This window comes from Oncorhynchus masou, chromosome 13 (assembly GCF_036934945.1).
Source record: "Oncorhynchus masou masou isolate Uvic2021 chromosome 13, UVic_Omas_1.1, whole genome shotgun sequence".
NCBI lineage: Eukaryota > Metazoa > Chordata > Actinopteri > Salmoniformes > Salmonidae > Oncorhynchus > Oncorhynchus masou.
The window spans coordinates 89383856-89396654 of NC_088224.1; the positions used below are offsets into that span (position 1 = coordinate 89383856).

The following is a 12799-nucleotide window of genomic DNA, read 5'->3' on the forward strand; positions in this document are numbered from 1 at the left end:
CCGCTAGGCTACCTGCCTCCTCTAACCGCTAGGCTACCTGCCTCCTCTAACCGCTAGGCTACCTGCCTCCTCTAACCGCTAGGCTACCTGCCTCCTCTAACCGCTAGGCTACTCTAACCGCTAGGCTACCTGCCTCCTCTAACCGCTAGGCTACCTGCCTCCTCTAACCGCTAGGCTACCTGCCTCCTCTAACCGCTAGGCTACCTGCCTCCTCTAACCGCTAGGCTACCTGCCTCCTCTAACCGCTAGGCTACCTGCCTCCTCTAACCGCTAGGCTACCTGCCTCCTCTAACCGCTAGGCTACCTGCCTCCTCTAACCGCTAGGCTACCTTCCTCCTCTAACCGCTAGGCTACTCTAACCGCTAGGCTACCTGCCTCCTCTAACCGCTAGGCTACCTGCCTCCTCTAACCGCTAGGCTACCTTCCTCCTCTAACCGCTAGGCTACTCTAACCGCTAGGCTACCTGCCTCCTCTAACCGCTAGGCTACCTGCCTCCTCTAACCGCTAGGCTACCTGCCTCCTCTGGTTCCTAAACCACATGAAATCCTACATTAAAGGGATTCTCTGGTAATTTTGTATACTTTTTAGCCAGTAGTCCTGAAAGTTGCCCCACGTGCCAAAAGTGGTCCCCGAAAATGGATCATTACATGTGCACCGTGTGATTCTTGCCAGCTGTTACTCACATGGCGAGGGGCTGAATCTCATTGGCTGGAACTCAAATTGCTAGGGGGCTGTCCCACGTGGGGGAAATGGCACATCTTCCAGAAAAGTCTCTTTCAAACTAGGGATTTTGTAGCTGAGGTAAAACAGTAATTATGCTCATAGATGATGCATGTGCGAACTACACATTGACACATCCAGCCCAAAAGCGGGAGATTTAAAAAATACTAGTCGCCAAAGTACCGGAGCATGTCTTTAATAGAATCCATTTGTGTTATCTTGATATGTATGTATCCATCAGTCTAATCTCTTAACAGGAGGTACAGTTACAGCAGGAGTAAAGTTTGACTTCACTGAATGTTACCAATTAAAACCAAACCCATTCTCTCTCTCTCGGACTGGTCCCCAGTCATAACAGAGGTCTGGTCCCCAGTCATAACAGAGGTCTGGTCCCCGGTCATAACAGAGGTCTGTTCCCCGGTCATAACAGAGGTCTGGTCCCCAGTCATAACAGAGGTCTGTTCCCCGGTCATAACAGAGGTCTGTTCCCCAGTCATAACAGAGGTCTGTTCCCCAGCCATAACAGAGGTCTGGTCCCCAGTCATAACAGAGGTCTGTTCCCCAGCCATAACAGAGGTCTGGTCCCCAGTCATAACAGAGGTCTGTTCCCCAGCCATAACAGAGGTCTGGTCCCCAGTCATAACAGAGGTCTGGTCCCCAGTCATAACAGAGGTCTGGTCCCCAGTCATAACAGAGGTCTGGTCCCCAGTCCCCAGTCATAACAGAGGTCTGGTCCCGGTCATAACAGAGGTCTGTTCCCCAGCCATAACAGAGGTCTGGTCCCCAGTCATAACAGAGGTCTGGTCCCCAGTCATAACAGAGGTCTGGTCCCCAGTCCCCAGTCATAACAGAGGTCTGGTCCCCAGTCATAACAGAGGTCTGGTCCCCAGTCATAACAGAGGTCTGGTCCCCAGTCATGACAGAAGTCTGGTCCCCAGTCATAACAGAGGTCTGGTCCCCAGTCATAACAGAGGTCTGGTCCCCGGTCCCCAGTCATAACAGAGGTCTGTTCCCGGTCCCCCAGTCATAACAGAGGTCTGGTCCCCAGTCATAACAGAGGTCTGTTCCCCAGTCCCCAGTCATAACAGAGGTCTGGTCCCCAGTCATAACAGAGGTCTGGTCCCCAGTCATAACAGAGGTCTGTTCCCCAGTCATAACAGAGGTCTGGTCCCCAGTCCCCAGTCATAACAGAGGTCTGGTCCCCAGTCATAACAGAGGTCTGGTCCCCAGTCCCCAGTCATAACAGAGGTCTGGTCCCCAGTCATAACAGAGGTCTGGTCCCCAGTCATAACAGAGGTCTGGTCACCAGTCATAACAGAGGTCTGGTCCCCAGTCATAACAGAGGTCTGGTCCCCAGTCCCCAGTCATAACAGAGGTCTGGTCCCCAGTCATAACAGAGGTCTGGTCCCCAGTTATAACAGAGGTCTGGTCCCCAGTCATAACAGAGGTCTGGTCCCCAGTCATAACAGAGGTCTGGTCCCCAGTCATAACAGAGGTCTGGTCCCCAGTCATAACAGAGGTCTGGTCCCCAGTCATAACAGAGGTCTGGTCCCCAGTCATAACAGAGGTCTGGTCCCCAGTCATAACAGAGGTCTGGTCCCCAGCCATAACAGAGGTCTGGTCCACAGTCATAACAGAGGTCTGGTCCCCAGTCATAACAGAGGTCTGGTCCCCAGTCATAACAGAGGTCTGGTCCCCAGTCATAACAGAGGTCTGGTCCCCAGTCATAACAGAGGTCTGGTCCCCAGTCATAACAGAGGTCCGGTCCCCAGTCATAACAGAGGTCTGGTCCCCAGTCATAACAGAGGTCTGTTCCCCAGTCCCCAGTCATAACAGAGGTCTGTTCCCGGTCATAACAGAGGTCTGTTCCCCGGTCATAACAGAGGTCTGGTCCCCGGTCATAACAGAGGTCTGTTCCCCGGTCATAACAGAGGTCTGGTCCCCGGTCATAACAGAGGTCTGGTCCCCAGTCATAACAGAGGTCTGGTCCCCAGTCCCCAGTCATAACAGAGGTCTGTTCCCCAGTCATAACAGAGGTCTGTTCCCCAGCCATAACAGAGGTCTGGTCCCCGGTCATAACAGAGGTCTGGTCCCCAGTCATAACAGAGGTCTGTTCCCCAGTCATAACAGAGGTCTGGTCCCCAGTCATAACAGAGGTCTGGTCCCCAGTCATAACAGAGGTCTGTTCCCCGGTCATAACAGAGGTCTGTTCCCGGTCCCCAGTCATAACAGAGGTCTGTTCCCCAGTCCCCGGTCATAACAGAGGTCTGGTCCCCAGTCATAACAGAGGTCTGGTCCCCGGTCCCCAGTCATAACAGAGGTCTGGTCCCCGGTCATAACAGAGGTCTGTTCCCCGGTCCCAGTCATAACAGAGGTCTGTTCCCCAGTCATAACAGAGGTCTGGTCCCCAGTCATAACAGAGGTCTGTTCCCCAGTCCCCGGTCATAACAGAGGTCTGGTCCCCAGTCATAACAGAGGTCTGGTCCCCAGTCATAACAGAGGTCTGTTCCCCAGTCATAACAGAGGTCTGGTCCCCGGTCATAACAGAGGTCTGGTCCCCAGTCATAACAGAGGTCTGTTCCCCAGTCATAACAGAGGTCTGGTCCCCAGTCCCCAGTCATAACAGAGGTCTGTTCCCCAGTCATAACAGAGGTCTGGTCCCCAGTCCCCAGTCATAACAGAGGTCTGGTCCCCAGTCATAACAGAGGTCTGTTCCCCAGTCCCCGGTCATAACAGAGGTCTGGTCCCCAGTCATAACAGAGGTCTGTTCCCCAGTCATAACAGAGGTCTGGTTCCCAGTCATAACAGAGGTCTGTTCCCGGTCATAACAGAGGTCTGGTCCCCAGTCATAACAGAGGTCTGTTCCCCAGCCATAACAGAGGTCTGTTCCCCAGTCCCCAGTCATAACAGAGGTCTGGTCCCCAGTCATAACAGAGGTCTGTTCCCGGTCCCCAGTCATAACAGAGGTCTGGTCCCCAGTCATAACAGAGGTCTGTTCCCCAGTCATAACAGAGGTCTGTTCCCCAGTCATAACAGAGGTCTGGTCCCCAGTCATAACAGAGGTCTGGTCCCGGTCATAACAGAGGTCTGTTCCCCGGTCATAACAGAGGTCTGGTCCCCAGTCATAACAGAGGTCTGGTCCCCAGTCATAACAGAGGTCTGGTTCCCAGTCATAACAGAGGTCTGTTCCCGGTCATAACAGAGGTCTGTTCCCCGGTCATAACAGAGGTCTGGTCCCCAGTCATAACAGAGGTCTGGTCCCCAGTCATAACAGAGGTCTGGTCCCCGGTCATAACAGAGGTCTGGTTCCCAGTCATAACAGAGGTCTGTTCCCCGGTCATAACAGAGGTCTGTTCCCGGTCATAACAGAGGTCTGTTCCCAGTCATAACAGAGGTCTGTTCCCCAGTCATAACAGAGGTCTGGTCCCCAGTTATAACAGAGGTCTGGTCCCCAGTCATAACAGAGGTCTGGTCCCCAGTCATAACAGAGGTCTGGTCCCCAGTCATAACAGAGGTCTGGTCCCCAGTTATAACAGAGGTCTGGTCCCCGGTCATAACAGAGGTCTGGTCCCCAGTCATAACAGAGGTCTGGTCCCCAGTCATAACAGAGGTCTGGTCCCCGGTCATAACAGAGGTCTGGTCCCCAGTCATAACAGAGGTCTGGTCCCCAGTCATAACAGAGGTCTGGTCCCCGGTCCCCAGTCATAACAGAGGTCTGGTCCCCAGTCATAACAGAGGTCTGGTCCCCAGTCATAACAGAGGTCTGTTCACCAGTCATAACAGAGGTCTGTTCACCAGTCATAACAGAGGTCTGGTCCCCAGTCATAACAGAGGTCTGGTCCCCAGTCATAACAGAGGTCTGGTCCCCGGTCCCCAGTCATAACAGAGGTCTGGTCCCCAGTCATAACAGAGGTCTGGTCCCCAGTCATAACAGAGGTCTGTTCACCAGTCATAACAGAGGTCTGGTCCCCAGTCATAACAGAGGTCTGGTCCCCGGTCCCCAGTCATAACAGAGGTCTGGTCCCCAGTTATAACAGAGGTCTGGTCCCCAGTCATAACAGAGGTCTGGTCCCCAGTCATAACAGAGGTCTGGTCCCCAGTCATAACAGAGGTCTGGTCCCCAGTTATAACAGAGGTCTGGTCCCCGGTCATAACAGAGGTCTGGTCCCCAGTCATAACAGAGGTCTGGTCCCCAGTCATAACAGAGGTCTGGTCCCCGGTCATAACAGAGGTCTGGTCCCCAGTCATAACAGAGGTCTGGTCCCCAGTCATAACAGAGGTCTGGTCCCCGGTCCCCAGTCATAACAGAGGTCTGGTCCCCAGTCATAACAGAGGTCTGGTCCCCAGTCATAACAGAGGTCTGTTCCCCAGTCCCCAGTCATAACAGAGGTCTGGTCCCCAGTCATAACAGAGGTCTGTTCACCAGTCATAACAGAGGTCTGGTCCCGGTCATAACAGAGGTCTGGTCCCCAGTCATAACAGAGGTCTGTTCACCAGTCATAACAGAGGTCTGGTCCCCAGTCATAACAGAGGTCTGGTCCCCAGTCATAACAGAGGTCTGGTCCCCAGTCATAACAGAGGTCTGGTCCCCAGTCATAACAGAGGTCTGTTCACCAGTCATAACAGAGGTCTGGTCCCCGGTCATAACAGAGGTCTGGTCCCCAGTCATAACAGAGGTCTGGTCCCCAGTCATAACAGAGGTCTGGTCCCCAGTCATAACAGAGGTCTGTTCCCGGTCATAACAGAGGTCTGTTCCCCGGTCATAACAGAGGTCTGGTCCCCGGTCATAACAGAGGTCTGTTCCCGGTCATAACAGAGGTCTGGTCCCCAGTCATAACAGAGGTCTGTTCCCGGTCATAACAGAGGTCTGGTCCCCGGTCATAACAGAGGTCTGTTCCCCGGTCATAACAGAGGTCTGGTCCCCAGTCATAACAGAGGTCTGTTCCCCGGTCATAACAGAGGTCTGGTCCCCAGTCATAACAGAGGTCTGGTCCCCAGTCATAACAGAGGTCTGGTCCCCAGTCATAACAGAGGTCTGTTCCCCGGTCATAACAGAGGTCTGGTCCCCAGTCATAACAGAGGTCTGGTCCCCAGTCATAACAGAGGTCTGGTCCCCAGTCATAACAGAGGTCTGTTCCCCAGTCATAACAGAGGTCTGTTCCCCGGTCCCCTAAATTCACTGAGCCATTCAAAAATTCATCAGCATTCTGAAAGAAAACAGATTGCAAATACAACAAATACAACATAGCACTTTTATTAACATGAGTTAGATAAGATATCTAAATGACATCATCTGCAATATAAATCTATAGCTGTGGATTACATACGTTTAAAACAGGTGTTACTAGTTACATATTTACATGGGTTAAATGCGTGTCATCACAGTTTATCCCTGAGTGCAAATTAAACTTGTTTTTGTCTGGGTCAGACCAGATGTAGAGTAGTGGTCTGGTTTGATGAACGGCATTGCAGCAGGAAGCTGATCTGGCCATTAATTGTTTCCCTTAGCAATGCAAGACAGAATTACACACTTAACAGATGAATAATGTCCAGACGATCATGTTGAAACCTTGGCTATCTTTTTCCAGTTTTAGAACAGAGAGCGTCGCACCGGTTCATTTTCTCTCCTGCCGCTCGTCACAGAAATCACAATACCCTCTATTTGTTTTTAAAACTTCCAGCTCTGGGCCTTCTGGGCAGGGTAGCCTAGTGGTTAGAGTGTAGAGGTGGCAGGGTAGCCTAGTGGTTAGAGTGTAGAGGTGGCAGGGTTGCCTAGTGGTTAGAGTGTAGAGGTGGCAGGGTAGCCTAGTGGTTAGAGTGTAGAGGTGGCACGGTAGCCTAGTGGTTAGAGTGTAGAGGTGGCAGGGTAGCCTAGTGGTTAGAGTGTAGAGGTGGCAGGGTAGCCTAGTGGTTAGAGCATTGGACTAGTAACCGGAAGGTTGCAAGTTCAAATCGCTGAGCTGACAAGGTACAAATCTGTCGTTCTGTCCCTGAACAGGCAGTTAACCCACTGTTCCCAGGCCGTCATTGAAAATAAGAATTTGTTCTTCACTGACTTGCCTGGTTAAATAAAGGTAAAAAAAACACCCCCAGGGCATCATCACACCCAGAGGCAGGACTGACGGAGGTTTGTGGGACGGAAAGGTCTCCGTTTATGTAAGGTGACATTAAGATGGAGATATAAAGTGCCCAATTACAGATCGACTTCCGTAACGCTGAACGAATTGCATATGTAACCCTGGTTCAAGCCTCAGCAGAGTGCAAGGTGAAGCTGTGCCCATACTGCTAATACCTGTTCAATAGTTTTAAGGTATCTAAAATGGATAGGAATCAGGGTTAGGTGTTAGGAGGGGTTGGGAATCGGTGTTGAGAATCGGGTTAGGAGGTGTTGGGAATCGGTGTTGGGAATCAGGGTTAGGAGGTGTTGGGAATCGGTGTCGGGAATCTGGGTTAGGAGGTGTCGGGAATCAGGGTTGGGAATCAGGGTTAGGAGGTGTTGGGAATCGGTGTCGGGAATCGGGGTTAGGAGGTGTCGGGAATCGGGGTTAGGAGGTGTCGGGAACCGGGGTTAGGAGGTGTCGGGAACTGGGGTTAGGAGGTGTCGAGAATCGGGATTAGTGCATGAATGTGGGAGTTTCTTTTGTACTTTGTAGGCCATCATAACATTCAGCCTCACTCTACTGTAACCTTCTAACCAGAGGGAAGTCAGGAAACTGGACCGGTCATTCTGCCATTTTGGCTCCTTACATTCAGCCTCTTCAGCAGTCACACAGTGAAGTCTAGAAATTATCCGTTTATTTGGCCATTTTGGACCGTCGTCACATTCAGTTGCATTAAAAATTCCTCCGAGCCACACACAGACAAGTCTAACGTAAAGTGTCATTTGTGTGTCTACAATGAGCCTCTTCCACAACAGTCTCATCACACACTATAACCTGACCACAGAGCAGAAGTGAAACTGAACTGTCCCATCACAACAACCTGGCACTTTAAAAAGCATGACAGAAATATACTAATATAAATCTTAGTTATGTACAGAAGGTAAGCTTCATTCCTGGGGAGTCTTTCAGAAGGAAATGAAATGAATACATGTTATATTAGTTGTAATCTACTGTTATTGTAGGTGACCAATCCACGTGGCAGTTTTAAACTTTGACCCCAGCACGTTCTGTGAGCGCGTGTGTCCAAGTGGGATGTCCTTCGGGGCCAAAAAGCAGTCACACGGGCAGTGGTTGGACAGTCTTCCATCAGTGGGAGGAGTCAAAGTGTTGTTGCCATGTCATAGGGTCAAACTTCCTTACCAAAGAGATTGGTAAAAGATGGAGAATGTTAGACTGTATGGGTAACAATCACTGGACCCCAAACCCATTCTAATAGATGCAGCCAGCTGGCACAGAGAGATTCTATTGGTGCATTAAGTGGCAGTCAGCACTCTCATTGGTTGATAGTGCTTGAAGGTGGCTCATTGGTGTATTCAGTCGCTGGCAGAAAGATCTCACACATTGCTCTGTTGACCAAGGAGACTTTCTATTGGTGTGTTCAGTGGAGGGCTGTTGCTAGCATAAAGCTCACTCATTGGTGTGTCTGATTGAAGGCAGGTCACTGGTGTATTTAATGGGTGGAGCCTGCAGTTCCAGCTCACACATTGGTTTCCAGCCCCTGGAGGCGGTCCATCCTCTGCACGTTGCGCTCAATAGTGGCCTGGCACATGATTGGTTCAGCACATTCTGACAGGAACCAACCCCTCTCACCATCACGGAGTCGCTCGCCCTCATACCAGCCTGAAAGAGAGAGACACACACCACTCTATATTCCTTTATTTATCCTTCAGAAAATCACTTCACAGGGCTGGAGAAAATAGCTTCCTCTTCAAAGCAGGAAGTGAGCTCTCAGCCCGCTCTTAAATGACATCTGTTTGATGCTCTATTCTGTCTGTGTTAGGATGCCCTTTCACATAAAAGAGATGGTTGCCATGGAGACACAATGGGAAATGACCTTTCACCTTAAGAGTGTGACTGTGTATACACATCATCAAACACCTCTGGTCAGAAACTACACGGATACATCTCTTTCAATGATTCCCCAAGGAGGAGAAAAATAGACGGGGAGAGAGAGGTAAGAGAGAGAGAGAGGTAAGAGAGAGAGAGAGGTAAGAGAGAGAGAGAGGTAAGAGAGAGGTAAGAGAGAGAGAGAGTAGAGAGAGAGAGAGAGAGAGAGAGAGAGAGAGAGGGGTAAGAGAGAGAGAGAGGGTAAGTAAGAGAGAGAGAGAGGGGTAAGAGAGAGAGAGAGTGTAAGAGAGAGAGAGAGGTAAGAGAGAGAGAGAGAGAAGAGAGAGAGAGGGGTAAGAGAGAGAGAGCGAGAGAGAGAAACAGTGTAACGTACCATCCTCCACAGTCTGTGACACCAGGACCACGTCAGCCACCTGCAGTGACAGTTCATCAGGCTGCTTGGCTGTGTACGTCCTCGTCACCTCCACCTGCATGGCATCTGGGATAAAACAAACACAACACAGAGTTTTATACTTTAACCCTGGGCCAATACAGACACAACACAGAGTTTTACACTCTAACCCTGGGCCAATACAGACACAACACAGAGTTTTACACTCTAACCCTGGGCCAATACAGACACAACACAGAGTTTTACACTCTAACCCTGGGCCAATACAGACACAACACAGAGTTTTACACTCTAACCCTGGGCCAATACAGACACAACACAGAGTTTTACACTCTAACCCTGGGCCAATACAGACACAACACAGAGTTTTACACTCTAACCATGGGCCAATACAGACACAACCCAGAGTTTTACACTCTAACCATGGGCCAATACAGACACAACACAGAGTTTTACACTCTAACCCTGGGCCAATACAGACACAACACAGAGTTTTACACTCTAACCATGGGCCAATACAGACACAACCCAGGGTTTTACACTCTAACCATGGGCCAATACAGACACAACCCAGAGTTTTACACTCTAACCCTGGGCCAATACAGACACAACACATAGTTTTACACTCTAACCCTGGGCCAGACTTACAGACACAACCCAGGGTTTTACACTCTAACCATGGGCCAATACAGACACAACACAGAGTTTTACACTCTAACCATGGGCCAATACAGACACAACACAGAGTTTTACACTCTAACCCTGGGCCAATACAGAGGCTTGGATGTGAATATCCCTGTCCTATTGTAGATGCCCCCAGACCCCTCAAAGACAGACTGTCCTCTCTGCTACCGCACGGCAAGCGGTACCGGAGCACCAAGTCTAGGACCAAAAGGCTTTTCAACAGCTTTTACGGCCAAGCCATAAGACTGCTGAACAGGTAACCTAATGGTTACCCGGACTATTTGCATTGTGTGTCCCCCCAACCCCTCTTTTACACTGCTGCTACTCTCTGTTTATCATATATGCATAGTCACTTTAACTATACCTACATGTACATATTACCTCAAATGGGCCGACTAACCGGTGCCTGTATATAGCCTCGCTACTGTTATTTTTCACTGTTGTTTTTATTTCTTTACTTATCTATTGTTCACCAATACCTATTTTTTTACATAAAGATTGCACTGTTGGTTAGGGCCTGTAAGTAAGCATTTCACTGTAAGGTCTACTTCACCTGTTGTGTTCGGTGCACGTGACAAATAAACTTTGAACTTTGATTTGACACAGTGATTGGGAGACAGTTCTACTATTCCACCACCAGGTGGTGCTGTGTGTGTACATGTGAGTTCCACTGACCAGCCATGTTTGATAGTGCTGTCTGAGTGAAGGTGTGTGTGCGGTGCTGAACTCACTGGTTCGGTCTTGGTTCTTCTCGTCATTGCTGCTCTGGCCCAGAGCACTGATCCAGCGAGCACGCTCATTCCTGTTGGACAGACAAACAACATTTCAACACTTTTCCTCTTACATATTAATGAGTAATTTAGCACCATAACAACATAGAAAGTCATGTGGTCCACATGGAGGTTTATCACTGCAGTCTTGCAGGAAAAAACACAACTTCAGTTTGCCTTTCCGTTAGCTGATCGTATCAACACACCCTGTTTCAGGAAACTAATATTTCAGTCATGAAGCAGACAATCTTTTCTTTCAGAGCGACATAGGATACAACCCAGAGGACAAGCTGGGGAAGTACTGAGATACGACCTCCCAGCATCACACCACGACCTCCCAGCATCACACCACGACCTCCCAGCATCACACCACGACCTCCCAGCATCACACCACGACCTCCCAGCATCACACCTCCCAGCATCACATCACGACCTCCCAGCATCACACCATGACCTCCCAGCATCACACCACGACCTCGCAGCATCACACCACGACCTCCCAGCATCACACCAGACCTCCCAGCATCACACCACGAGCTCCCAGCATCACACCACGACCTCCCGAGACCTCCCAGCATCACACCACGACCTCCCAGCATCACACCACGACCTCCCAGCATCACACCACGACCTCCCAGCATCACACCACGACCTCCCAGCATCCCACATCACACCACGACCTCCCAGCACCACAGCATCACAAACAATGACCACACAGCATCACAAACAACAATGGCCACACAGCATCACAAACAACAACGACCACACAGCATCGCAAACAAAAACGACCACACAGTCTCACAGCATCGCAAAGCTAATAACAAAGTAGTGGACTGATGACACCCCTCTCATTATGTCCTTTGTTTCTGATTCAATTCACCTAGAATGAGATGACCAACAGTCAGTTATGGTTGTTGAAACACACAATACACAGCGAGGAAGTCAATACACCCCACACTATCCACAGACAGGAAGTCAATACACCCCACACTATCCACAGACAGGAAGTCAATACACCCCACACTATACACAGACAGGAAGTCAATACACCCCACACTATACACAGACAGGAAGTCAATACACCCCACACTATACACAGACAGGAAGTCAATACACCCCACACTATACACAGACAGGAAGTCAATACACCCACACTATCCACAGACAGGAAGTCAATACACCCCACACTATCCACAGAGAGGACGTCAATACACCCCACACTATACACAGACAGGAAGTCAATACACCCCACACCATCCACAGAGAGGAAGTCAATACACTCCACACTATCCACAGACAGGAAGTCAATACACCCCACACTATCCACAGACAGGAAGTCAATACACCCCACACTATCCACAGACAGGAAGTCAATACACCCCACACTATCCACAGAGAGGAAGTCAATTCACCCCACACTATCCACAGAGAGGACGTCAATACACTCCACACTATCCACAGACAGGAAGTCAATAAACCCCACACTATACACAGACAGGAAGAAAACAGCTTTATTAGTCCACTAAGGGAGAAATGTGCAGTTATCCCCCTCTCCCCCTCTCCCTCACAGTCACAGGAAGTCATCTCTCCCCCTATCCCTCCCAGTCAGACCCCTCTCCCTACACCCCACACTATCCCCAGACAGGAAGTCAATAAACCCCACACTCCCAGTCACAGACACCCCTCTCCCTCCCAGTCACTCTCACCCTCTCCCTCACAGACACCCCTCTCCCTCCCAGTCCTCCCACCCTCTCCCCCCAGACAGGAAGTCAATCACTCCCTCCCAGTCATCTCTATCCACAGAGAGTCATCTCTCACCCCTCTCCCTCCCAGTCCTCTCACCCCTCTCCCTCCCAGTCATCTCTCACCCCTCTCCCTCCCAGTCATCTCTCACCCCTCTCCCTCCCAGTCATCTCTCACCCCCTTCCCTCCCAGTCATCTCTCACCCCTCTCCCTCCCAGCCCTCTCACCCCTCTCCCTCCCAGTCATCTCTCACCCCCTTCCCTCCCAGTCATCTCCCACCCCTCTCCCTCCCAGTCATCTCTCACCCCTCTCCCTCCCAGTCATCTCTCACCCTTCTCCCTCCCAGTCATCTCTCACCCCTCTCCCTCCCAGTCATCTCACCCCCTCTCCCTCCCAGTCATCTCTCACCCCTCTCCCTCCCAGTCATCTCTCACCCCTCTCCCTCCCAGTCATCTCTCACCCCTCTCCCTCCCAGTCATCTC

At 50.6% G+C, this 12799-nt stretch overlaps 1 protein-coding gene across 1 annotated transcript in view; it reads right to left on the reverse strand.

The window, feature by feature from the left end:
• Window positions 1-5958: 5958 nt before the first annotated feature.
• The window catches only part of LOC135553191 (rho guanine nucleotide exchange factor 26-like), an 88386-nt gene continuing 81545 nt past the window's right edge, over window positions 5959-12799 (reverse strand). Inside the window, exons 13-15 of the mRNA XM_064985360.1 lie at window positions 10536-10606; window positions 9103-9207; window positions 5959-8501 (exon numbers count right to left, since the gene is read on the reverse strand). Of these exons, the coding sequence (XP_064841432.1) occupies window positions 8359-8501; window positions 9103-9207; window positions 10536-10606 (319 nt within the window). The 3' untranslated portion in view covers window positions 5959-8358. The remainder of the gene's footprint in view (window positions 8502-9102; window positions 9208-10535; window positions 10607-12799) is intronic.